The sequence below is a fragment of the Centruroides sculpturatus genome, unplaced genomic scaffold (genome assembly GCF_000671375.1).
Source record: "Centruroides sculpturatus isolate CEXI.00-Female unplaced genomic scaffold, Cexi_2.0 scaffold1889, whole genome shotgun sequence".
Lineage (NCBI taxonomy): Eukaryota > Metazoa > Arthropoda > Arachnida > Scorpiones > Buthidae > Centruroides > Centruroides sculpturatus.
The window spans coordinates 79,636-107,529 of record NW_019386049.1 but is presented as its reverse complement, the minus strand read 5'-3'; the positions used below and the strand labels follow the sequence as shown (position 1 = coordinate 107,529).

The following is a 27,894-nucleotide window of genomic DNA, read 5'->3' as shown; positions in this document are numbered from 1 at the left end:
TAAAACAAGACAATCTGCTGAATTATCAGGTTATAATAAGGCTAAGATAATAATTAGATAGAAAGTAATTTGTCTAGAGGTAGGCAGTTAGGCTGTTATCTTGTGTTAATTTTAATATTTATAATAAATTAATTTTTAATTTAGAATTTCTGGAAGAAAAATAATAGTCTATAAGTGTATTGAAAATATTTTTTATAATCCACAAATTACTTGAAACAATGAACTATATATAATTATATAATATTACATATATTCTAAATTTGAATTAAATTTAGGGTATAAATTTAAGTGGTGGACAGAAGCAGAGAGTAAGTCTAGCTAGAGCTGTTTATAATGATGCTGACATATATTTACTTGATGATCCACTAAGTGCTGTTGATTCTCATGTTGGTAAACATATTTTCCAAGAAGTTTTTGGTCCAAATGGAGTTTTGAAGGAAAAGGTATTTTTATATATTTCAATACTTTAAATAAAGATTGTTTTACTATATTTTAATAGTATAATTCCATTGTAATTAAAATATACCTGTTTAAAATGGTCTGCATCTAATATCAACAGAGGCAATGAAACAAAATACAGTAGTGTTGGTTATCCAAAACAATAGAGGTGGGACACTTTTGAATAACCAATAACACATTTGGTAAGGAAAGAGTAAAAAAGAGATATCTTTAATTTGAAACTATAGAGACATAAAATTATATAATTTTTCAAGTCTTTCTTTTCCTTTTTCACAGACCAATTCAGAGGTAACAGTCAATTAGCTTGAAGAAATAAAAAATCTTCTTAAGACATCATAAATATATTATTAAAAAATTACTGCGTTAAAATATTATCAAAATGCTGACCTTTTCTTAGCAGTTACAGTGCTTTCACAATAAAACAAGGATAAAAAATTTTTCACAATATCTACCGTATCTTGTAGCATTTTTAACTGCTTCTAGCCCTGGTGGTGCTTTCGGGTAATCACAAAATACTTTGCATAAAGTTATATACATAAAGACGACATATCTCAAGGATTGATCTGTGTAAAAGGAAAAGAAAGGTTTGAAAAATTATATAATTTTATGTAAGTCTATAGCTTCAAATGAAGCTAATCCTTGGGATATGTTGTCTTTATGTATGACTTTATGGAGAAAACTTAAAGTAAAAATATTAATTTTTACCTTATTTAAGATTTAATTATATGTAGATGTTATTTATGGTTGGATTTGAGTATCTGTCACTTAATCATATTCATGTGATTCATAAAAAGTGAGATATGATGCTTAAAATAGATTAATAATAAGCTATAAATTTATTATAGTTGTTCTATTTCAATATTATTAAAAATAAGTTTAATATTCTTAGTTTCTTTATGCTACTTACCATTTTTTTAAATTATAAAAAATTTATTTTACTTTTTATTTATAAAATGTCAATTAACAGCTTATGTAACTAATGATACTTTATTACTTAGAAGTTCACATGATATTATAGAAGGCATCAAATACAGATAATTAAAATTCACTGTTTCATTTTAAAAAGTAGGCCAAAATAAAAAAATTATTTCTAAAATATTTGAAAAATTAATTATCAGTTTCTCAGCAGAAGGAATACATATAGTCTTGTAGCCAGGAATAAATCATTTGGAGGCTTGAAGGGCAAGCTGAAAAAATTTTCACCATTTTTTTCTCTTTTCTAGCCAGCATTAGCCCTGTTAGCTGAAGTCTAAGTGTAAAAAAAGTAACAGTAGACTAAGTTTATGTGATGAAAGTGAGAGTATACGTTATATATATACTGCATATGGGTACTGCTGCACTAAGCTGAGGGGGGCTTAGCTATCTGATAGCTGTGACTCTCAATATATATTTCTAATTATTAATTTGTTTAGTTATTTTTTAGAAATAATTTTATAATCATTTTGTTTCATTTAGTCTCATACTATAAAATATAATTTCTTAACTTTTTTTGTAGTTTTATGCATAAAACATTGAGTAATTTTAACCAAAAGGAAATTTTAATGCAAAAATTAAAACAAAAATTTGTTCATATTACAGACAAGAATATTAGTAACTCATAGAATTTCAGTTTTGCCGGAAGTTGATACTATCATTGTAATGAATGATGGAGTTATATCTGAATATGGCACTTACAAGGAACTTCTTAACAGACGAGGTGCTTTTTCCCAGTTTCTTCTTCAGTTTCTATCTGAGTCTGTAGAAGAAGTAGATTCATTACCAGATGATGAAATTCAACTTTTTGAAGCATTAGCACCAACAATAGGGGCACCACCAGAATTGCAAAGGTAAAATTATGATCTAATAATAAAATTGTTAAATGATATTTTGAATAAAATTTATCATTTAATACGTGGATATCACCACTTAGTCCATATATTTTCTTAGCAACTTATCTTCAGTGACTTCTATGAACAACTTCATTGAGATCTGTATTTATTTATTACAATTATTTAAGTTTATTTTAAATGTTTCTGATAGATATTTCCATTCAGAAATTCTGTTAGGACAGATTTTGCATTTAATAAAAGATTATTTTCCATATATTCCATATATATGATGTAATTATACAATATAACTCAGGATTCAACTTCATACCTTTTAAAGTATAATACTTGGCCAATATATGAGATATATGCTCAGAGAATAACTTCCAGCTTTGCATACAGTCTGTGGAGGTAGCATGATTTGGGTTCATCAAAACATTGTTGTATCTTCTTGCTTCTTCCTTCTTCCTTTCTCTACAGTTGAATGCATTTTAATAAGACAATGATTTTAGCAAGATGAAGAGGTGATAACGGTCACATAATGCTCAGTAAAGAATCAAATTTTGTGAACAAGGGGTTATAAAATAATAACATGGGCTTATAAATAACAAGGGAATAAAGTATCATGATTTTAAATATTTTAAATTAAAAAAACATATATTTGTGTATTCTGTGGTGTGACGGGTTAATGAAAAACTGTATTATACAAGAATACACCACATATTAACACAAATTTCAACTAAATATCGAGGAAATCATTTATTTACAGTTAATCTCCAATTTAATTTTAATACATAATCTCGAAACCGTCCATGATACAAAATTATTCCTCTTTTCCTCTCTTTAACAAAGCTCGTCTACCCGATTGCACGTGCGAGTCCCAAAGCCGACCAGTACACAACCAGTTGTGACCGTATTATAATAATACTTATAACTAACTAAATCTAAAATATAAACTAATATAATCTAGGTTAGAGAGAAGTCCCCCTTATCTGTGCGACAAATTGGGCAATCTTCCGACGTACACTCCCTGACCGCATGGATTCGTTCCCTCATCTTCCTCACGTGCTTCTCCATGTCCCCTCGCTTGCTTCTTCCAGAATGAATAATGAAAGTAAAGTCCTCCTACACTGCCTTGTCAGTTGTTGCCCCCTTTTCAGCGCAAATCTAGCCAGAAAGTGCAAATGGGTCAGAAGAGTCAAAAGAGGAAAAACAGTGCAGGTTATTTAAGTAGAAAGAGGAAATTATAGATAACATAGGATATTATAGACTAAAACATACATATACATGGTGGGATACACCGCAATTCTTGACAATAAATGACTTGTCATTACATGACTTTGGTAGACATGTACTGTACATTTCACCATACATTGTAACTGTTTCTTTATGCACTTCCTCTGTGATCAATCCTTTGACTCATAGAAAATGAACAATTAGGCACTATTCTTCTTATGTACACTTTTGTAATACACCATCCATGTTAAACTGGCTGTGGTTGAGTAATTGCGACATGCAGAGATATAGCATTTGCCGTGATTTGTTACTAATGGGTGCTGATATTTATTGTTGAAAATGCACAATGAATTTTAAATGATTTTCAGTTTGTGCAGATTTCTGACATATATTGACTCATTCTGATATATGAAATCAGAATAGACTCTTATTCAATACAAAATCTGATCTATGGGAAACTTCTAACTTCTGCATGAAAATAATTTATACAAAGAATTATGTTAAAACTATAATACATTTTCTATAAAATTAGTAATCAGTACAAAAATTGCTTAATTCAAAAAAATAAAAATATTAGTTAATATTACTGAATACATTATTTTCTTAGTAATGAATAACTCCATTAAAAATATTCACAAATTACAGAAGACTAAAAAAATTGTCTTCATATCTTGTCCTTGTCAACATCCCAGGAACACAAGAGTCTTTACTGGTGGAGTCTACCTTTTATTTGAGGCTACTCATCTATCTCTATATGCAAAATCATTGAAAAAATTCCTTGGTGAAGGCACAGTTTTAATAAAAATATATTAATTAATAAATTTAATGACCAGGAGAATAATAAATAAAAATATTCAAAAATTAGAAGAAACTAAAAAATAGTCTTCATATCAAGGACAAAATATGAAGACAATTTTTTAGGTTCTTCTGATTTGTAAATATTTTTAATATTTATTATCCTGACCATTACATTTATTAAATAACTCTATCTTTAATCAATGAGATCAATTAAACACTAAAATTTTAAGGACTTTAGAAATTTATTTGCGAATAAACATTTTTTTGAGACATTTTATTTTGTTAGTATAATTAGAGTAAAAACGGTCCTTAAATCAATTTAAATTATGTATCAGGACATATTTTTTAATTATTTGTTGTGCATTGCATCATGGAATGATATAGAATTTATATGATTCAATTTTAAATGATCTGAATCTATCTAGAAATAACAAATATATATGTTTAATACATGAAAGTGCTGATAACAAATACTTCAAAAGGGTGATGTTTTTCAGAATTGTGTTGTAGATTTTAATGCCCATAGCAAAGGTTCCAAGTTATTGCTTTCCTTCTTATTTATAATATGGTTTATAATATGAGATTACATAGCTATTATTTTCTATATAAGCATATAGAACTTATGTTTAAACTCCAGAAGTATAATCTCTGTTTTATTCCATCTTTTGCTTTTTTATTTCCCATCCATGAGTTGATGTTCAGGTAGTGTAATTGGCAACATATCTGCACAATAAACAAAACTTGTCAGTTCTAAGTTATTCTGATTAATCTTTTCTTCCAAAATAGTTTAAATTATTAAATTCAATTCAAAAAACTTAATATAATTATTAAATTTAACACAAGATGGTGGTTTTATTATTTATTTTTAGTCCAAATTATATATTATCTACAGAATATTAACATGCAACTCAACACAAAATGGGTAATGGAAATTTTGAATTGTTCAGTGGAAATCCTATATTTGTGAAGTAATTAAATGTCAGATTCTGGATTTTATAAGGTTTTATTTCTTCTGGTTATGTTAAAATTAAAATATTTACTTAAATTACACTTGAAAAACAAAGAACGTGAAAAAAAGGGTTTACACAGGTTTTATTGTATATTTTATTTGCCTCAAGAAAAAAAGAGTTATGGAAGGAATGTTGGTAAGATTTACCATTTGTATCAAATTTAAACAATTGATATTTTTCATGCAGTTGCAATATTAAATATCATCGTTTAAACCAGTGTTTTCCAACCCGTGGGTTGCAACCCCCAGGTGGGTCACAAAGCCATACACGGGGGGTCGCGGGTAAAAGAAAAAGTCAAGTGTTTGTAGGTTTTACACTACAATTTCAGTGAGAAGGCTGTGCCTGTTTATTTACAGTACAATTAGTTTTTCAATCGATATTTAAATTTCAACAAAAAAAATTAAATACGTAGTTTTTAAAATCACTGACATAGTTTTAATTAATATGATGGTGGGGGGTCGCCAAAATTTTTTAACTTGTAAAAGGGTCACATATTCAAGAAGGTTGAAAAACACTGGTTTAAACTATAATCTACATTCTCGAACCATGGAGCACTTATCATATAGTAAATTATATCACATTCAAGTGCACAGTGCACACCGTGCAATGTCTAACAATTAAGATTGAATGGTGATTGAAATTAATAAATAATTATACAGATTTGTGTTGTTGTCCTTATTTTCAATTTATGTCTTTTAGAACAGTTTATAAATGCTAGGATTTATCAGCTTGGCCAAAACAAAACTTGTGCAGTAGGAAAAAACCTTTAGAGTAAGGTCTGGTATATCTATAAATTTAGCTAGCTAAGTTCTAGCTCAACAGTTAATTTGGCTTTATCATTTGATCATTACAATAATTCAGTCTTGATTGTTTATATAGATTAATCACATTTTAATTTGAATAATATAAATTTTATAGACCCTGGAAAATCATGTTCTGTGATGCAACTCACAATGAATAGTTGAATACATGTTCTGGTATCTAATTAGAATTGATTTAAAGACTGTTTTTTATTCAAATTATTCAAATTTATTCAAATTTCTCAAAAGTTTAATTGTAAATAAATCTTTCAATTTCTTAAAACGTTAGCATTTAGTTTCTGTTGTTTATTACAGAATACATTATTAGGTACTAAATTTCTAAGTTATCAAAGATAGTTCAATTTAGCAATTAGTTTTTTATGATAAAAATATATTCTTCATTAATTTTATATATTCTTATAATTACAGACAATTGTCTAGAGTGAGTGGTGCAGAAAGTGAATTATCAGAATCTGGTGACATAAGAAGGAGGCTTTCCAAACAGTTTAGTGTGTCTGATATAAAACATGACTTTTCGAAATCTGAAAAAGACAAAATAAATATTAGAAAAGAAAAAAAATCAAAATTAACTGATGCTGAAACTATTGAAGTTGGATCTGTGAGTCTTTTTTTAAAACCTTCCTACATATTATATTAGTTATTTGTCAAAATTTTAACATTTCCATTTAAAATTATTAACAGGTGAAATGGAGTGTATATTTTCAGTATTTTAGAACACTTGGATATTGTGGTATTTTTATAACAGTAATATCATATGCTATTTCAAGTTCTTTTAATATTGCTACAAATGTATGGTTAAGTTTGTGGAGCAATGATGCTTCAGATCCTGAAAAAAGATATGATACAAATCTCAGAGATTTACGACTTGGTGTGTATGGGGGTCTTGGAGCATCAGAAAGTAAGTTTTTTAATAATTCAATGAAAATTGCAGGTTTCAGAGATTAAACAAAAATCATTGTAATAATATTGTATTTTAAAATTACACATATTTAATTTAAGTTACATAAATTTTAATAACAACAAAAATATGATTATACATTTAAAGTTTTATAATTAAGAAAATTCAAATTTATTCTTAATTTTTTAAGAAATATTTTATTTTATTAAATTAATTATAATTTTTCATAAAAATAATTTTTCAATTTGTTAAAAAAGTTCTTTAAAATAAAGAAATAAACTGCTTGTAACTGTATATTTTATAAAACATTTTATTAGTTTTCACTTATCAAAAGCATTCTAAAATTAATTTTAAATTAATATAGTTTTAACACAAAATCCTTTATATTTTAATTAATATTAGTGATCTGAAATTATAATTCATAATATCAAATGTAAAGAAGCAAATGAGTAAAAAATAATTAGAAATAACTCATATTTATTTGAAGTTTGTGTTTTCCAAAGTATCACATGAGAAAAAATATCATGTAATACACACAAATGCACACAGACCACAAACACATGAGATCAACACAAAATTGTCATCAAAATAGTTTTTTTTTTACACAACTACATACAATGCCTTCAGATAATTTTCTGTAAAGCCCATTTCTGTTTTCTTGCAATTTTCTGTTGGTCATAGGTTTTGCCTCACCAACAGGCTGGCTGCATCGAGTACCTAAATAGGGATCAGTTTTCCATAGAAAGTCCTCCTGAAAGGCATCTCCTTGGCAGATTACCTATGTATTGCATTGCAGTATCTCATCAAACTAAACCAAACCATTTTCTGTATAACTATCCAGGAGATCCATTGTTTTTGATTTTACCTCTTCATACAAAATAGGTTTCTTTGGGCACAGACTTGCTCTTTGGGAAGAAGAAAAAGTTTCAGTAAGCAAGATCCAATGAATATGAAAGCAATAAAGTACAGAGATTTGTTTTTATTAATCAAAAACTGCTTTACAGAAAATGCTTTATGGAATGGCTTGTTATCCTGATACAAGATTCACTCGTTTCTTTACCATATTGGCCATTTCCTTCTCACTCACTTGAAGAATTTAGTCAAGATTTTAATATAGTAGTGTTGATTGACAGTCTGGCCAATGAGAACCCAGTTAGCTATCAAAGCATCTTGGATGTAGAAGAAAGCAACTACCTGGGCAATCACATTTTTTATACTTTGCATATTGTGCCTTAAAGTTTTCATGCCAATCAAAAAAATATGTTTGAGATATACAATCTTCACTGTAAATTTCTGTCAATAATTGTAAAGCTTTCTTCATGAATTTCTTCAATTTGATGAGAAAATTGATGTTAACTCTGTTAGGTTTTTGAATCAGACATTTATCACAATAGTATTTCTATACAAAAACATTCATTCATTGCCACTTACAAGTGAGTAAACCTGCCACATCATGAGAGCACAGTTCAAGTTCAAATACCATACTATATATTTGTCCTCTCTCATTATTGACGCCTGAATTATTGAATCAGTCTTATTACTTGTGCTATTTAAGTTGTTAATGATTGATAACAATATGGTTATACAGTAGAACCTCGAAAACTCGGCCTAATGTGGACCGAAGGGTGGCCGAGTTTGTGAAAATGCCGGGTTATCGGGAATGGGGTTAAAAAAAATAAGTACGAGTGTTTCCTCAGAAAATACTGTACTGTACTTGTATGTATTGTTTACTTGAGAATATAACAGAGAATAAACTGCCCAAATACCCTTAAACAAAGGAAAAGTACGTCCTTTATGAAGGCATAGAGCCTTTACTACATGAAAATGAAAATTAATGAATACACTGTGTACAGTAATTTACCTGATAAGACACACCTCAGAAAAATACTTTATGAGAGGTTTTATACTTTTATAAAGCTGTCTATAATGAAAATTAATTAACTAAGGATTTTTTTGCCCTGCCAGGGTGTGGCCGAGTTATCCGGAGTGCCGGGTTATCGAGAGCCGAGTTCTCGAGGTTCTACTGTAGTCAAAATAGAACTTTTAAGTTATATTTTAATGATAATTTAAGTATTAGAATGATATAAACTTTTGTATTTTCTTTTGTAGCTGTATTTATATTTATTGGTGCATTATCTATGAATCTTGCATGTCTGCGTGCATCTAAAATTCTACACGATGAAATGCTGGTTCGTATATTGCATGCGCCCATGTCCTTCTTCGACACCACTCCCATGGGTCGGGTTTTAAACAGATTTTCTAAAGATGTAGATACAACTGATATAACTATCCGATTTAATATTCGCATGATGCTTGTTCAGGCATTTCGATCCTTAGTTTCTTTTATCATTATTTGCATGGAAACTGCTTTATTTCTGGTGGTAGTAATACCTATCGGCATAATATATTATTTGCTTCAGGTATGGGATGGCAACTTCTATATTTTAACGACTTAACTTTTATAAATAAAGTCTAAAGTGTGAACAATTAGGATTTGGAGAGTAAAAGCATTTGTTATTGTAATTTCAGAAATTTTACATTCCCACATCGCGACAGATGAAGAGACTCGAATCTGTAACACGTTCTCCGATTTATGCGCATTTTTCTGAAACAATAACAGGAACTTCATCCATTCGAGCTTATAGAGCTGCACAAAAATTTATCGATGAGTCAAATAATCGCGTAGACACCAATCATTCCTGTTATTATCCGAGTTTAGCAGCAAATCGGTAAGATCATTTCTTAATTTTTAAATTAATTTTAACGAAAAAAATGCCATAAATTTTAAATATAAATTACTGCTTTCGTATGCAGATGGTTGGCAATAAGATTAGAATTTTTAGGATACTCCATAGTATTTTTTTCTGCATTATTTGCTGTTCTTACTAAGAATGATTTGAATCCCGGAATTGTTGGATTATCTGTCAGCTACGCTTTAACGGTAAAAAACAAATCCTTTTTTTTGTAATTATTTTAAAACATAAATGTTAATAATAAAATTTTTTAAATATAGATAACGGCTAATTTAAATATGTTGGTTCGAGCGAGTGCCGATGTAGAAACAAATATAGTTTCGGTGGAACGTTGCCTGGAATACAGCGGAATTAATACAGAGGTATACAAATAATAATAACTTAGATAAATTAAATCTAAATTTTTATATAAATTAAGATAAAAATTAGATTATTACAAATCTTTAGGCTCCTCGTTATAATAAATCAACCAAACCAGATGATTCCTGGCCGAAAAATGGAAATATCAAATTTGAAAATTATTCTACGAGATACAGAGAAGGATTAGATTTAATTCTGAATGATATAACATGCGACTTTTCTGCTGGTGACAAGGTATAAATATTTGTTTTCTATTATTTAGATTGACAGTAAATACTTTTAATTGAAATAGTAGTTAAATCTACTCTTATTCACTCGCAATGCAATCAAATGTTATCAGGATCGTTCAGATTGTTTTATTATTATTATTATTATTTTACAAATTGTCTCAGATCATTTAAAAACACCTGTTGTATTTATTTTTTCTTTCAGATTGGTATTGTAGGAAGAACCGGCGCTGGAAAATCATCGCTAACGTTATCTCTCTTTCGAATTATTGAAGCGGCAGCTGGGAAAATCTATGTCGATGACGTCGATATTTCTAAAATTGGGTTGCACGATCTTCGGTCCAAACTTACAATTATTCCTCAGGTAAAATAAAATTTCCATACTTTTGTTATAAGAAGGTGCTCGCGGATATTTGCTGATGGCGTTTTGTAAATATTATGCGATTTTTCATAATTTTGCTTTGCAAAGGATGACATTTTATAAAGATTTTTATAACAATGCTAGAGTGATTTTGACTAAATCGTGGTAAATGATAAAACTATTTCTATCACTTATCACGTAATAAAATATTAAAACTTATGACTTGGTGAAAACCGAGTAAAAATATACTGTCTTCTATGTAAGCATAAAATTGCTATATCGGATTTATCATACAGGAAAAAGGCGAATGGACGTAAAATAGGCTCCTATCCGAATACTCGAAGTGCATATTCTGTCTGAATAAAGCCTATTTTACGTCCATTCGCCTTTTTCCTGTATGATAAATCCGATATAGCAATTTTATGCTCACTTAATACAACCTGGACAAGAAGCTTATAAATTAAAAATATAGCGATTTAACATTGTCTATGGAGGATTTTTTATTTTCATTTATTTGTAACACTTCTAGCCTAGGTAGTAAAATGAAAATTGGTTAATGATATTACAGTAAGACAATTAGTAATGTTTTTGAGATAGGTGTGGGTGTGTGCCTGCAGGAGGGATGCAAAAAAATTGGGAGTTTAAAAAGTTTTAAAAAGCTTTGGAATGTTCTTGATGGTTTTAGAATGATTTTTGTTTTGATAATTTTTTGGAGAGATTTAATTCTTTCAATAATTTTCCCCCCATGAATTGAAGCTTAAAATTGTTATTACAGTTATATCAAAAATGCTGGATAACACTTGGAGGGAAATTGATCGTAGCTTGGAAATCGTACGTAAAGGTGCACAGAGTGAAATTGTTAACAGTTCTGCAGTATTGATTCCACAGATCTACAATATGTGTAACAAAATTTGTTGAACACTTTCATATTCTGTAAGCAGTTTTATTTTGTCGCCAGTTGAAAGAATAAAGGACACGGAAAACTCGATAATTTAGAATCATCTTTTACAGAAAATATAGCATATCTTTCAATTGGTGAAATTTGAAAAATACTCTTATGTATTTTTAATTTTCCAAAATATTGTGAAATGTCTTTCTTCCTCTAAAGCAAAATTAATTGCTTTTTTGCGAAAGAGAAAAAGAGCAGTCGATATAAAAACAGATTAATTTTTTCATTACAACAGTGGTTCTGATTGGTCTGCCACGAATCTCTTAGGGATGTCACAGAATTTCCAATAAATATCGTTTAAAAATTATTATTCTTTGTTTACTTTTTAACATTATTTGCATATTTTTAATGCAAGAGCAGAATCTTAACTTTTTTTTTCGTTTATACATGCAAGAGCATCTTTGATGAGAGTATCCCTATTAAATAGCTGTACCCCTAAAACTAAATATGCCAGTAGCTCTAAAAGATTAGAACTCTTGCGATACACTAATCACAAATGCTTTAACAGTCATCCAAAACCGTAGTTGTTAATGATTACTGATTTACTGTATTTTCAAAAATTTGCTAATTTATCGCTCTTAAAGTTTTGGTATTTGCTTAATTATATTTTCAATTTATGTTAGGATCCAGTGTTATTCACTGGAACACTAAGAACAAATTTGGATCCTTTCAATAAATATTCTGACGACGACATCTGGAAAGTTTTGGAACATTCACACTTGAAACACTTCGTGTCCTCTTTGGAAGAGGGACTTCAACACGTCATCACAGAAGGTGGAGAAAACATTAGGTACGGATTATTATAATTGTCTCTCTAATATTTAGAAATAAACTAAATTTTGGCAACATTTGACAGCGTGGGTCAAAGGCAGTTGGTGTGTTTGGCCAGGGCGCTATTGAGAAAGTCCAAAATTCTTATTTTGGACGAAGCGACAGCGGCTATCGACATGGAGACAGACGAATTAATCCAGTCCACCATTCGCACGGAATTCGAGGATTGCACCGTCGTCACCATAGCTCACAGGCTCAACACCATCATGGACTATGATAGGTCAGTTATTAACATACGTAAAATTGCTTATTTCAGATAGAAAACAATAAATCATTTTAATTGTATTTTTCAGAATTTTGGTGCTATCAAATGGAAGAATTTTGGAATGGGATTCACCGAAAAATCTTCTGGATAATGAAAACTCGGAATTTTATTCCATGGCAAAAGATGCGGGTTTAATTTAACTGTGCAATAATGTTCATGATTTGAGTGGTTTTTTTTCTTTTAAGGAAAAAATCAAAGTTTGTTTCGAAATAAATTTTGTCTTATATTTTTGTAAGATGTTTGATTCGGTGTATCTTTTGAGGTACTTCGTCTTTCGAGTATCAGAATTATGGACTTGTTAATTTAATGATTAGAAGATAGAAAATTCTTTAATTTTCGAAATCGTTTAATCGATAATACACTTAGTTACTAAATGAAATTTAACACATTAAAATTATTAATTGATGATCATAATCGGGTCAGTTAGCGTGCCAGCGATACTAAATGGTATTCTGTAGGTAGTTTCTGCTATGGTTACCATAATATACCGCCAGGTGGCGCAAGTATTGTGATTTTTCGTTTGAGGGCATAGTACGAGATGAAACGACAATTAATTAAAAATTACAGCAGTGGCCACGAAAATTACCGTTTTGGAACTTTTTGATTTCTCGTGCTACGTATGTTGTCATTGTAAATGTGATCATAGCTTAATTTAAATATGTTATTTTGCATTCGGGTTGAACGCTTTTTGGTACATGCTTCATAAAGACAAGCCTTCAACCAAATTCAGCAATTACCAAAATGTGCCAAACAACGCAAAAAAAGTCTCGGCTGATCTGAAGCTTGAACCGCCAGATTGTTAAGTTAAAAGCTAATGGTCTACCGACTTAGCTAACCGGGCTTCCTTGCCTTCTTTCATTCTAACGACTTTCATTTTCTACAGTGCAATATTGTGCCCAACCATCGGTCGAACGCTGTCGACATTTTCTGATTTTCGGAGCAAATTTCAAAGAAATTAACCACAGCAAGATTCGTCGTGTTACCGAATTACAAATAAAAACAATCGTGGAAGAGTGACGATAGTCACCGAGATAAAACTTAGATGCGCCGTCAGTAAAATCAACACACATACATAATCTGCCGAATAAATATGCTATTTGCTTTGCTTACATGCAATATCGAAGTCAGTGTCGTTGCAAAATACTCATTCTCAAGTTTTCATTCAAACACGTCTTCGTCGTATATAGTTAGATGCGCATTCTTGATAAAATGCGTTTCGATTCTAAAAATCCACAACCACGATCGGTAAAAAGAAAAAAAAAAGCAGCCGCCCGAACAGGGACTCGAACCCTGGACCGTTAGGTTAAAAGCCTAACGCTCTACCGACTGAGCTATCCGGGCTCTTATATACTGATTGTACTCCCGGCATGATAATGTATCTAAGCATCATTATCGATAAGTATCTCGAATTAAAAATTTTATTTTAGCCTACGAATTACAGACATCTGTCTTAATTAAGCACATACGGTACGTATCATAATTGCCTCGAATTTTTCCGACGTCAGCACGCATCTACGCATTGCCGCGTGGGCTACTTCTATAGACACCCACGAAGACTTCCCCTCTGACATTTTCCACTGAATGGAATGCAAACGGAGTCTGTTCGCTTCGCAATCAGTGCGCGTTGTATTAATATCTCAACCACTCGAGTGACGTTGACATTTCATTACATCTGCAAACTCCGAAATTTTCATCTAATTTGAGGTTCACATTTTTCATCTGCTTATTTCTGTTCTAGATTACACCGGTGCGAGATGTCCTTAAAAGGTCGATGTTGAGATAACATAACTTGCGCCCATGTTGGTCAAATAACTTCTATCGATCGCCGCAGGTTTACTGTTCCAAATCAGGAACTTTCGCTATTACAAAAAAACACAGACTATGCCAAATTCCAACGCCTCAATTTCTATTGAGTCACAACTTTCTCTCGAGTCCGAAACACATTACGTAAACTTTTGTATACCGGCAAATAATAATATTAAAAAACAGGCTTATTGAAAGTGATATGCGATAAACCAAGATCGTACGATACGTTAAGTTCCGGATGAAATCTTCCAACGTGCCACTACTAGATCATTCTAGCCACTAGTTTGTCCGTCCGGATATGTCGGGCTCCGTCCCTCACCACCCGGCAGCCCCAGTTGTGGACCTGGCCGAACCTTTAATGGGCTTGCCAAAAGAAGCTCTCTTTTTGTGCCCACAGGACGGAAAGAGTTCAAAAAAAATGTTATGTGAAGAAAGGCATTGTTGCAAAGAAAACGGATATTTAGAGATATTCGGGTAAAGGGATATTCAGTTACTTTTCAGAGTATCCACTACCTACTTAATGCTGGGTATCACCAATTTTTATCACAATGCTAACTCAATGTCCCGATTTCTGGTTTTAAACGTATGTCAACTGGAAATTCACTCACAAATAAACGAATATCGGCCCTCTTAATTGCAAGGATTGTTGTTTATTTTTTGAAAGAAAGAAAAGTATGTATTGCCTTTTTCAGTTTGAAATGACAAGAAGTCACATTACTTGTCTGATCGATCGACTGGTCATTAGTTAATTCGAAAAAGTAAACGTTCGTACTATTAATGGAAATTTCAATTTGACGAGAGTGAAAGTAATAGAGATAAGAGCCGTAGGTAGCCGACATCGAGCGAAATTGGATGAAGTTAAAAGTTTCATGCACCTAATTTAACGTAATCCATTAAGCTTTAACGTCAGAAGCCATTACGTATCTTAATTACAGCTGGAGTTTATACACCCTAACAATATTCTATTAGATAAAATTGATAGAAAATATCTTAAGTCTTGTGTTAAACTCAATGGTATTTTTTCTGAAAGTGTAGAAACTTTGTTCCTTTATACAGCGTGTTCACAATCATGCACAAAAGAACGCTTTAACCTTTCTGTCGCTATAAAACAGCTCTTCGACTAATCTCGATCTAAATCATGATAAGCAGACAATACAGTTCTGTTTACATATGGGAGAGTGTTACAGATCGAATTTTAAACTGCTATTTACTTCATGACCTAAACCGAGATGGATTCTATTTGTACGCAAAAATGATTTAAAATAAGGTTTATATTTCGAGAAGTTAACCGTCTCATAAAAGTCAAAGTCATCGCTAAACTACGCGTCACTTCACTACATTCAATAAACAGTGCATTTCTTTTATCGTAATTACAACAGTTAAAAAGATTAGATCTGATCAATACAGATCATTGTGTCATTTAAAAAGAATTTGCAAAACTAATTTAACATAAATATTAGCCTACTGTCCTTCTTTGTAAGTGAGATAATGACTACATCTGGACTTGTTTAAATTAAAATTTAATTTGAAATTTTAATCATGGACAAATACAAGCCAGACTTGAGACAAACTTTACAATTACAAAACAGTAACGTCAGTGAGGCTGCAAATAAGCTACGTAACAAGGTTTTGATGACGATTTATGACGACTGTCGATGATAGCGACATCTTACCCAGGACTGATTGCTTTAAATACAACGTACGATTTTCATCTTCCATTGGTAATATAGTTATTTTTCCATCTGTATGATCATTATCTATGCTGTAAACTACATTTATGTTCATCAGACTTTCACAAAGTTTTCTATGCAAATACAATAAAGTTCATTTTAATTCTTTTTATCTCTTTGTCCTTACTTTTTGCATTTCTGTGTATATGTTGTCTACTTGGACTTTGTTTATTAATAATACTTATTATACTGGTGAAGTTTCTGATTAGCAATGAGAGAAAATCTTAGTCAAAAGTCAAAACAAATAACAAAAAAACCAGGTGAAAATAAAGATTTTTATTTTGATTTTTGATAGACATGGGACTGATAAGCGTTTATCCAGACCAGGAAAATAGTAAAATCATTAAAAACACTTAAAATTTATTTAAATAATTTATTTTAAAATAATTACAAAACAAAATATAATACATTATGATATTTATATTTTTAGATGGATACCACCTAAATAATAAATGCACCCTACTCAATAATTTAATTGCAGATTTGACAAATACATTTGTGAATTTCGATAGGTAAAAGATTTTTCACATTCAAACCCACAAGACGGTCCAGTAGACAATGTTGAACATGAGGAAACCAACTGGAAAAATAATTCTACATTTTCTGTCGATGCCGTTGGCTATGTCTTGAGGTCTGAGTTTGGGCAAGGGCCAAGGACCGCACCCGATCTCTGGGGAAGGTTGATTAGTCAACGATTGGAAGTCGTGCAGAGAGATACTGGTTGGCAATCCTGGGGAACTTTCTTTTTGTTCGCTCTTGAACACATTCTAATAAGACAAATGGCATAAATTAACAATCTCAAAGCGATACTATACATTAATTCGGAATCCAAACTCACCTTAAAGATACTAAATACAGAAGTTGTATCCGTGTCCATCGATGCGAATGTCGCAGAGCTATCCACTCTTTTCATTCCTCCTTGTTTCCTTCGTTTATCTTTGTGATAGATATAATTAACCATGGCATATTCTACCAGAGAGGCAAATATAAACGCTGGAAAAAATATTTTTGTTTATTTTAAGGATGTTGCTTCCTTTCTATGTAAATCACTTAGTTGTAGACGAAATCTTACCGGTGCAGACGACGTTCCATATATCTAGCGCGTGTACGTAAGACATTTTCGGTAACTTCTCCCTCACCGACTTTTCACTGGTGATGAGCGTCAACATGGTGGTGATGCCCAGAGTGACTCTAGCAGGTGCAGCGGGAATCTCCACCCAAAAAGAAGTCCAACTGGTCACCACGAACAACATTCCTGGGATATAAATATCCAACAAAAAGTGTCCGAACTCCCTTTGCAGTTGAAACTCCACTATTATCTTACTAAAATTACCTAAAAAAGACAGTAGTATACACATATAAAGATCTTATAGTGTATACAATATATATATTGAGGAGAATTGTCTAGTTATTATCGATTTCTTTACGGAGGCAACATAGATTTAAATTTGGTTTCGTGTATTGTCTTTAACGAAAACTAAATAATTGAATTTCGAATGCCAGAATAAAATTCGAGAGGCACAAACAAGTTTTTGGTAACTCGATAATAGTTACTTCCAGAAACTAAATATTAAAGCTTTTATAGCATTAATTAATAATTTCTAAAGATACCTGTATGCCGATATTTGACTTGAGTCGCTGTCGTAGAATAATTGGTTAGATCATAGCCCGTCACATAAAAATGATTGCTTAAGAGAATAGGATCCACAGCTTCCCAATGCAATGTGAGATGATAAGGAGAAAGTGTACCTAAAATTTACACATACATTATTTAAAGGAGTGATCGTTTCTTCCATATAAAATAAAAACAGAAGACGTACTTACTACTTTCAATTTCTAGAGTACAGACTTGTTTATCTAACGGATATCTGTAAAATTCCATTTTGCATAAAGGTCTCATGTGAACCCTATCAAAATAAATAATTATCTATAAAAAGGGATTTTGAAGAAAAGCGAATGGTTCCGACGAAAACATACCTATTGCTCATGACTACTGTACCATTTCTATAAATATGCACCAAAACGGCTCCTTCGGTTATCCTAGAAAGAGATCCAATTTCTTTATTGTTAACTACGTGGACCGATGGTATCCAAATCCGTTTGGCATGCCAGTGATCTCCGACGATTCGTCGAATGTCGGAGATGTTACTGAAATCTAATCTAGGATCTTGCCATCTTTGACGATACAACATCTGGATAGTATATTCCTACAAAATAGATAAATTATCATCGCACCGTTCAGTCTTTCTAATCTACAAACGATAGATATACTCACTGTGTGCAGTTCGTTGACGGACGTCATGCTGTACAGAAATATACTGGTGTTAACTTTTACGGGTATGTCTACAAACGAAATTTAATATTTACTCATTCGAATGCAAACAAGCGACAATTTCTATCGGAAAACGTATACCTTTTCCTATGAAAGGCCTGGTTTTGCAGTTATAACGTCCATTTTCGCAGGATATCTTATCAAAGATCTTCTCGTAATTTAATTCCGATATATCGTCTTCGGCACTCGAACGTCTTTTGTAGAAGAAACCAGATATAAATATACTTTCGGTATAATAACATATCAATATTTGATTTATAAAATAAATTTTATAATTTAATTTGCTTCCATAATGTCCGAGATTCGGAGTACCGAATTATGCCGTGTCGCGGATTATTATTATTGCGATTACAAAACAACTGGCATTCTTAAAAGACAATGCATATCTCATTGCTTTAGTCTCAAAATTTTTAATCACGAATTTTTAGTATGGCGATCCCCCGTCTATTTTCTGGTCTCTGGAGTATCGAGAGTGACACGAAATTCAGAGACTTTCGGTATTGTTACAAATGATTCTTCTCCTCCTAACTTGTAAGTTTAATTAAAGATTACTTCTTAAATTATATACAATTTTGAATTTATTTAATTCTAAGAAATACTCCGGTTTGTTATGCATTACCACATGCTAATTAAAATAGAATAGTGAAGATCTATTGAAAAAGTCATGGTAAATTTGTTGTTTTTCCAATAGTATAGATTATTCTCTTATAATAATTAGTTCGGTTTAGCGAGAGTGCACCGTATTTCGTTCCGATATTTACAGGGAAGAAAAATAACTTACCTGTAAGACATTGCAAAAAGCCAAAATGTCAATAGAAGAGTTGAGCGCCCACCTCCGTTCTTCCGGCCCATTCGATGCCAAAAATATCCTAAGCGTACGATTGACTGAAACGATGTGAGGAAAGATCGTCCGAGGATCACTTTAATAGATTAGGACGGGGCATGCGCAACTATTATTTATCTTTTGTGTTAAGAAAGGAGCGAATATTCGGAATCTTCGTTCTTCAAACCGTTCCCGAGTTATTGCGTACGACACTAATGATGTAATCTTAAGGTAAACACAAAACGATTGTTAAGCTAAGATAGGGTGTTTAAGACGGCTTAAGTTAGGCGATAGCGAGTTAAGTAATGACGCGATGATTTATTGTTTTATAATTGGGATTTAACAGTGGATGCAATAAGAATACCTCCAGTTCCAAGTAGCTGCTGGCTGGCGTTCTTTTCCAGAGGTATGTGGACTTTTACGGTGAAAAAATTTACCCATTCCAACACACTTATGTTAATATATCCGATTAAGAATAAACGATAATAGAAAATGGAAATATTCCGATCAGATTTCGAGAGCAAACTTAATAGAAAAGAATTAAAAATATCAATGGAAAGAATTACATAATAATGACGTCAGTGGGTATAATTTGGTAACGTCATTTTAATTTTTAATTGAGTGCCGTTGGATCTTTCCTATTTGTTCGCTCTCGAGTTATACGAATTACTGAGAAATTACAATCGATTTTTTTCCCGTGGGAAGATCGTTAAAGAAAAAGCAAAGTGTCGAAAGATCTGACATATTCGAAATGTATAAGAGGTCTACCGATTGTTTCGATATTGCCATGTCACGATCACGTTATGATAGACATGCTATATGTAAAATGTAAACTGTGTTTTTGGACTGACTTACGCAATGATAAGATTAGTTAGTTATTAAATAAAGATAGAGAATTTAAATGCTTTTAATTTAATATTAGACATCATCTATTGTTTGTAATCATTAGTCTTGTTTTTATTTTTGTTATTGCTTTTCACTTAAATCTTTTTTATTTTTCATTTTTTTGCATTGTGGGCAATAAGACGGTCTTTTTTTAAAGCTTATTGTGAGTTTGGCTAGGCCCACAATGGGATGGCCGAGTGGCGAGCGAAGGGTGGTTTGGCCAGAACATGTCAGGCCAAACCACCCGTGAAAATTTCTGGAATTGCTCTTCCGGATTCGATTCCAAGTCCTTCAGAGTAGCGAGTTGACGCCTTTATCTGCCACCCGGTCTTCAAAAATACAAGTTTTATGGTACCTGGTATGCTCAAATACTATTTATTGTACTAAATTACTTTGTTGTTAATCGCTATATGTGCAGCAAGCAGTCTTCCTGTACTACTTAAGTATCAAGAATTCGCTATACGATTCTTTTTTTTACAGTTTTCCCAAACTTTTACTTAAAAGATCTAATTACAATAGATTCTCATAAGTTTCAGTCACTATAAAGTTGCGTTCAGATAGGTACAGTACAGGTAACGTAACGTAAGTGATGTAACGTGATGTTATTATGTGTCCAGAAGCCATTTCGGGAGCAATAACGACGTTACGCTGGAATCGATCCCGAGTCAAATTTGAGGGAAGGAATTGTCTCATCATTTTTCTCGCAGACTGGGACAACAGGAGGAAAACAATAGAGGAAAGCACGCTGAAAGACGAAAACTTAATAATTGAAATAGGAAAATATCCCACTTTACGCAATTTTAAAGAAAGAGATTATAAAAATTGTGTTACTTAATTGGCTTACTGAAAACTTAATGTGCAGTATGAACACGCAACGTGACCTTGATGTAACGAAACGGCAATATTACACCATATGTATCATAATAAGACTACAATTTTTGTTATCAGATATATTTTTTATTGAAGAATCACAGAAAATGTCGAGATAATAATAAGATACATATAACAAGGACTCTCGAGTATAAAAAGAGCCATTTTAGAAAATGTTATGAAGAATTGGCATTTTTTTAAAGTAGAGTTTTGTCAATGTATTCGAATAATTTCTGAAAATATTCTTCTTATAATTACTGGACAAGACGATCAACTTTGAGGGTTATATATTAAAACCGACTAAAGAACAGGTGACAGTAAAAACCGTCGAATCTCCGAAAACTTTTTATACCTGTAATGGAAAATTCCCGGAATCAACTCTTCTGGAGTTAACGAGCTTAATTATAACTACATTTAATTTATCAAGTAGCCAAATTCCTGATATTTCGCGAGTACGAATGAAACTACGTTAGAGAAAAGAAATAATTATAAAGGATTTTAAATTAAGATAGCTTTTTCGTGGAAACAGCCAGAAAAATTACGCGAAAAGTAAAATCTTCCTTCAAGGGTAAATCGAAATACTGTAATAGGCAAAATTTTACATTTAGAAGGTATTTTCACTTTTGACTGCAACTAATGCTCGTTAACTATAATTGTAACTAAGAACCACAATAATATCTAGTAATATTTGATACAGAGAAAAGAATATTTCCTCCATTACAAGAAAGTGTTCGTTCATCGAAACCTCGAATATTTTTAACTATTATAAAATGGCAAAAGGCTTAATTTTGTGGGTAGGAATAAGCGTTGTAAAGAGAATTGTAAATGCGAATAACAAATCGTCATTAATTGTGACCTTACTGGAGATACATACGACTCTCTTTATCTTCCCACCCCCTTGACCTTTTCCCACCAAAATTAAATAGCATCGATCCTCCTAATAAATAATCCTCCCTACAAAATTTCAGAAATTTTCGACAAAATATACAGGAGTTATTAATCTTCAAACAGGGTGAACAAAATCGGGCCCCCACACGCACACACTAACATCTATACATACAGAAATTACTCCCGAAGTTTTTGCATTTCTTCACGTTCAAGGTGTCTTGAGCCAAAAAATGTAAAAGTCTCGGGGGGGGTTCATTTTTTAATCGATCGCCATACTTTTCCTCTGTTATATACAGCAGTCGGGAAAGTAAAAATATTTGAATGATTAAGTAAGTTTTATTAACACGTACACTAAGACTGCATTGGGGATGATTCGATAAACATATTTGCCATCGTAATTATACGCTTTGGAGTTAAAACAATTAATTTTAATTTTTTTTTGTATGTGTCAATGATATCCCCTTGTATATGCCACTGAATACAGAGACACTACAGTACCTCTGGTTTAATTGATGACAAGAAAGAAAGCAGATTAGATCCTAAACGTTTTCTTAAATAAAAACCTGCAATAAGTAAGAATGAGAACAATTAAATATTTATTAATTTATTGTAGTCGAGATAAGACTACCTTAAAAAAAAAGCTACTTAAAATCGAAGTAAAAATTAAAAGTTTGAAGTTTCATTTCTTATAATAAGTTCACAAAATATTCGGGATATTCGGTTATTTCAGAAAAGCGATATTCGCCCACTTGAGAGAACGAAATAAACCTCTTGCACTGTCTGAAAGTGGTGACAATCACCCTGGTTTTCGTCGCGTCACTGTCCTCTTATCGCATTTTTAGCATTCGCATACGTAAGCGGTTTCTAAAACACGTTTCGATGTGTATAATTCAGGTAAGGAACCTCTTAGGTACGAAATAATAGACAGGTCAGTATATTATTTCACTCAAATAATTTATCAAAGATTTCTATCATCGTATCAATGCGTACTTAGCAATAGCAAACTTTTCGAGATTTTCGTTATCGATATTATTATCGATGTATTTGTGTTTTACTTTATTTCGCGATATTATTTCTTGCGTAATTTCCATCTAATGAGCTCTTTTACAGTTTAAGTATTAAGAAAACATTGGGAAGAAAAACAGTATTTTTACTGGGAGTCGAATCTAGATAACTCTGTAAGCGTGAATCACTTTCATCACATTCTACAGCCATATTTATTGTTTATAATAATGCCATTCCGTTTTTACATTAAACTATTTGTGGGACAAAAGAATTTTCGACTTCGTATTAAAAGCAATAACTTGTAAAAGTGACCAGATTAATTTCTCTTGACGAAAAAGTATCTTCTGAAAATTTAATCGAGATACGATATAATTTATTTCAAAGATGTCGACGATGCATTATTATTCTACAGAATATTTTAACGACATAATTTTCTTTATATCAAACGTAAATAAGATGGAGTAAAAGCTGATTTTATTTGAATCTAAAGTTTTCGTTTCAAATCAAAAGTCGATATTTGGAAGGTAAGGACGAATCGTTCGATAAGAAGCAAATAATTTTCTAAATAATGTAATTGTTCGAAAATAGATAAAGAGATTTTATCTATTTCTAGTCTTCAAATTCAACAATCTGTTGTCATTATTTTAAAATTTTGGTAAACATAATATTGTCTTTTCTTCCAAACGTCATTTGCAATTGTTTATATAGATTTGTAATTTAATTTCTCTCTCTCTCTCCTCTCTCTAAAGGAAACAAATTTTATTATGCAATTTTTTAATCATTTTGTTACTCAAAACATAAATCTTCCGTAATAAATTGTGTTAAATGTTAATTAATTTTATTAACGCACTAATTAATTTATCTATTAAACGATACGTTACTGATGGAATAAGGTAACGAAACAAGTGGGCTATCTGTCATGTGGGGATGCCCCCTTAGGGATAATAATTTCTATATTTGTGTTACACACGTGAAGCCCGGATAATTCCAACGTGGCATACCCGTGGCCGAACCACCAACCCACGACCAGTGTTTTAACCACTGTTAGAGTATACAACTTCATATCTGGGAATAAACACACAATTTCTAAGTTTATCTTTCTCTGTGTACAGTACAGTACATGTATTGTACCTCGTATAGTTCAAAGATTTGCATTTTAGATGCTGTTATTAATTAAATTTACTTAATTTGCATTTATAAAAACGTTAGGTAGATTTGAAAGTAAACAATAGAATAAAGAAATTTAAACATTTTCGATTGTTTATTATTACATAATTACAGAAGAATCTACAGGTGATTTTATTAAAGAACTTTTTATCATTAATTAATACACTAATTAAGAAAAAAAAAACATTTATCATCTTCTTTCTAATAATTTTGTTTTAGGATCGATGCGTTATTATTTTTCTTAAAACATTTATTTGAATTCGGAGTGGCGTTCGTTAAACTGATAATCGAAATAAATCTGTTCGATCCGGAAAATATCCCACGATCCCAGATATAATCCGGGATATCTACGAGAAACCATGTCCTTCGATTCAGACAAATGTCGTTTACGGATCCAGGGTCAATCGCGAATGACGTCATACCGATCTTTAATATCTTTGTGTGCGGTCAACATTTTGTTTTACGTAATATCGTAAAAAATTTGAAACGTACTGAATTAGTTGAGATAAAATGTTATTCGCCGTAAAGTTTTACAATAGATTAATGTTATATCGATTAAAAACGAAAACGCCAATAAATAATTTGACATTGAACCACTATTCTCGAATTAATAACTTCGTCAACGGATGTTATAATAACTATTCCAGTATTGGATTAATTGTGCCTACTTATGGATATCTTACATATGTCGCGTGTATATCCGTTTGGTTATGCATTTACCGTTATACACTATCTAACAGATTTTTAGGGCAGTATCCACTCATAAAGAAACACATATGACAGTAATTGCATTATTAATTTTTAGGGAATGCGAAAGCGTAGGTGACTTTAATTACCATCGGCTCATGGAGCATCACCTCTCCATATGCTGCATTGGGATTCAATGTCTCATACGGATACGTGACACGCGTAGGTGGAAAAGTTGGGCGAACTCAGTAAGGTTTCCACAGCGTATTTTTTTCAGGTAACTTCTACCCATCCAAAATGAGATTCATAGTAGGTCGTCGAGCGTAGACAAAAGCACCTCTTCCACGTAGACCTACTTCCATCCAATAATATGTCAACTGCAGCCTTTTTCGTATCACTTAGTTTGGGATGAGAAAGCTTAGGGAAATTCAATTTCCATCTTCTCGTGGGATATACTCTGCACAAGCCGAGGCTGCTAGGCAGTTAAAATCGGCAGAGTACTAGAAGCGGCCGAGGTCCCCTAAGTGACCTGCAAGGTTCCCCGCAGCGGAGCTCCTCTCCAGAAGTGGATCCGTGACAGGTCATCAGGCCTAGTTCAAAACATTTCCTACCTACTAATATCAAAGGTAGACAGTCTTCTAATCCCCAGTCTTGACTGATTCTCCTGATGAATCTTCATCCGGATTATGAGGTGATCACGGAGGGAAAGTTTCTATCGGATTCTGTCCAACTTCGACATAAATGAGTATATTTAATAACTAAAGATGAACCGTCGGAACCGTTCCAGACTCTTCTAGTTTCGGAATTCTAGGATTCTAGGCCAATAAAAATTTGGATTTTTGCAATAAAATCTACTGAACCTAGTGATGTATGAATGTGCCAATGCAGATTTGAGATGCGAGGTGTTATAGTTTAATTTCGGATTGCGTCCGAAACTATACAAGTGCTAAAGTAAAATCGGGGCCTCCTGACTATAAGGTTTTCATATCTGGTCTCGTTTTTTATCTATCTTACTCCGTTTTCGAGATTAAGGAATGACAGACGGACGGACGGACGACAGTGAGAATTTATAGGTATACAATTTTTTCAAAGTGCAACCCAATAAAAATACAATCGTTAAATCTGTATATATCCTGTATGTATATATATTAAAAGCAAAATGTTCTGTCACCACTGCACTTCTATTGATATTAATAGTGTGCTAAGTTCAGTTTTTTTTTTCGCAAAGGGAAAGCAAACCAGAACAAAAATCCAAACCAATTAATTCGAATTTCAATTTTTACTGTCCAGGCTTTGTTATATATAACAGAGGAAAAGTGTGGAGATAAATTAAAAAATAGTCCCCCAAGAAATTTATATTTTTGGGCTTAAGGGACCTTTAAACTTCGATAAATGCAAAAGGGAGTTCCTGTATATATAGGCTTATACGGATGTTGTGTGGGGGATACGATTTTGTTTACCCACTTTGAAACTTAATAACTCTTCTACTTTCTATCGAAAATTTCAGAAATTTTCGAATTTTAATAGCATCAAGCCGCTAGATTAATGCATTTTGATGGTTAAAAAATCTAGAGATAGAGAGATGAAGGGGGTCATGCATCATATCTCGAGTAGAGTCAGACTTAATGACGATTTTACTCGTTATTAGCATTTACAATTGTTTTTATAAACCCATCCCTAACNGACTTCGGATTCGTAATCAGCGATCCCGAAAACCCTCGAATACTGACTTTCAGCCAAATTGATAACGCTTTTGACTTTTGGCCAGCTTTTTGGGATTTGGCCCCACTGTGCGTCGCTGGAAAAGTTAAGCAACTCGTTGCTGGATTTTTTTCCGTTTACGTTTCCGGAAAATTTAACTTTCTTCTTTTTTATATACTTTTCTACGAACTGGTTCTATCGTATTTTATAGAAATATTCGCAAAATCCCACAAATTTTTTTCAAATGACTATATAAGTTAATTTCAACAAACGAATTGTTTTAGTTTATCGCATCCGACTTAAATAAGCGCGAATACTTTGAAAGTAATTACTTAAAGACCTATTATTATTATTTCGATATTTTTTTTAAAATACAGTAGAGTAGATTATCCGAATCAATTGGGGACTGGGGTTGTTCGGAAGATCGATGTTTCGGATAACCGATTGTGTATGAAAAAATATATTAATTTATCCCATCTTGACATTTTTCTCCGTTGCGTGTCGCTTCGCGTTGAATTTTCGTCGATGTTAAGCATAACGAAAACTATTGTATCGTTAAAAATTATTTTTTTATTTTGTACAAACAAAATAAATATATTAAAAAATATGAAAACAATAAAAAATTATACTTCAGAAGTTATTTAGTATCAAAAACGTAAAATATTTGAGTAGCCCAAGACATAGCCAAAGATTGCAGTGCCACATCATTGGCAAAAATTTAAATTTGTCGACTGGAATTCTTTCGGATGATTGACTTTCGGATAATCGACGCTCTACTGTATAATTATTTTCTCTCGAAATATAGAGTTTTAAATTGTTTGTTGCCGATTGTCTACTAAGAATTAATTTAACCTTTGTGAATATTTGTGTAAAATACGATGGAACGATACTAAATAAAGACATGTAAATAAAACAAAATACCTTTTATTAAGAACCATAACAATCACCCATGTATCATGGAGATCCATATTCTGAAATGTCTTGATCTTGCTGGAACTTACGTTTGATGTACCGGTACATAATTGTATCTCGTATTCGTGGTCCCATATTGGACGCTTTGTGGATATACAGGTACAATTACATCTAATATACTGTACATCCTAATAAGATCAAGACTTGAAGGATAAATTATGTATGTCCACGGGACCTGGATGATTGTTAGGGAAGTATCGTGCAGCGACCTTTCAAACTTTTAGCGTGCAATTAAAAGACATAGCTACAGGAAAA

The 27,894-nt window shown here is 31.9% G+C and overlaps 2 protein-coding genes and 1 non-coding gene across 3 annotated transcripts; 1 reads left to right on the top strand and 2 right to left on the bottom strand.

Moving 5' to 3' along the window:
* The first annotated feature begins 246 nt into the window (after window positions 1-246).
* Window positions 247-13,008, top strand: LOC111613321 (multidrug resistance-associated protein 1-like). The gene is made up of 13 exons (XM_023354674.1): window positions 247-443; window positions 2,038-2,285; window positions 6,538-6,727; window positions 6,811-7,027; window positions 9,137-9,447; window positions 9,557-9,756; window positions 9,842-9,968; window positions 10,041-10,142; window positions 10,228-10,374; window positions 10,573-10,731; window positions 12,301-12,467; window positions 12,534-12,728; window positions 12,802-13,008. Exons 2-13 carry the CDS (start codon window positions 2,098-2,100, stop codon window positions 12,911-12,913), a joined length of 2,115 nt encoding a protein of 704 aa, XP_023210442.1. The 5' UTR covers window positions 247-443; window positions 2,038-2,097; the 3' UTR covers window positions 12,914-13,008.
* Window positions 13,009-14,041: 1,033 nt separating this feature from the next.
* Window positions 14,042-14,114, bottom strand: Trnak-uuu. Its single transcript has one exon. It is a non-coding gene; the product is annotated as a tRNA-Lys (tRNA).
* A 2,656-nt stretch (window positions 14,115-16,770) lies between these two features.
* LOC111613322 (glutamate-gated chloride channel-like) lies at window positions 16,771-19,515 on the bottom strand. Its single transcript, XM_023354675.1, has 9 exons — window positions 19,423-19,515; window positions 18,723-18,835; window positions 18,585-18,652; window positions 18,287-18,516; window positions 18,134-18,216; window positions 17,921-18,058; window positions 17,382-17,642; window positions 17,148-17,302; window positions 16,771-17,076 (listed from the first exon to the last, which is right to left on the bottom strand). Exons 1-9 carry the CDS (start codon window positions 19,491-19,493, stop codon window positions 16,840-16,842), a joined length of 1,356 nt encoding a protein of 451 aa, XP_023210443.1. The 5' UTR covers window positions 19,494-19,515; the 3' UTR covers window positions 16,771-16,839.
* Window positions 19,516-27,894: the final 8,379 nt, after the last annotated feature.

Coding starts and splice junctions, on each gene's coding strand:
- LOC111613321 (XM_023354674.1), top strand. CDS start 2,098: ATGAATGATGGAGTTATATCTGAATATGGCACTTACAAGGAACTTCTT. Junction 10,375..10,572: donor ACTTTTCTGCTGGTGACAAG/GTATAAATATTT, acceptor TTTTTCTTTCAG/ATTGGTATTGTAGGAAGAAC. Junction 12,468..12,533: donor GAAGGTGGAGAAAACATTAG/GTACGGATTATT, acceptor AACATTTGACAG/CGTGGGTCAAAGGCAGTTGG.
- LOC111613322 (XM_023354675.1), bottom strand. CDS start 19,493: ATGGGCCGGAAGAACGGAGGTGGGCGCTCAACTCTTCTATTGACATTT. Junction 18,517..18,584: donor CCGTCAACGAACTGCACACA/GTGAGTATATCT, acceptor TCTATTTTGTAG/GAATATACTATCCAGATGTT. Junction 17,643..17,920: donor AGTCAAATATCGGCATACAG/GTATCTTTAGAA, acceptor TGTCTTTTTTAG/GTAATTTTAGTAAGATAATA.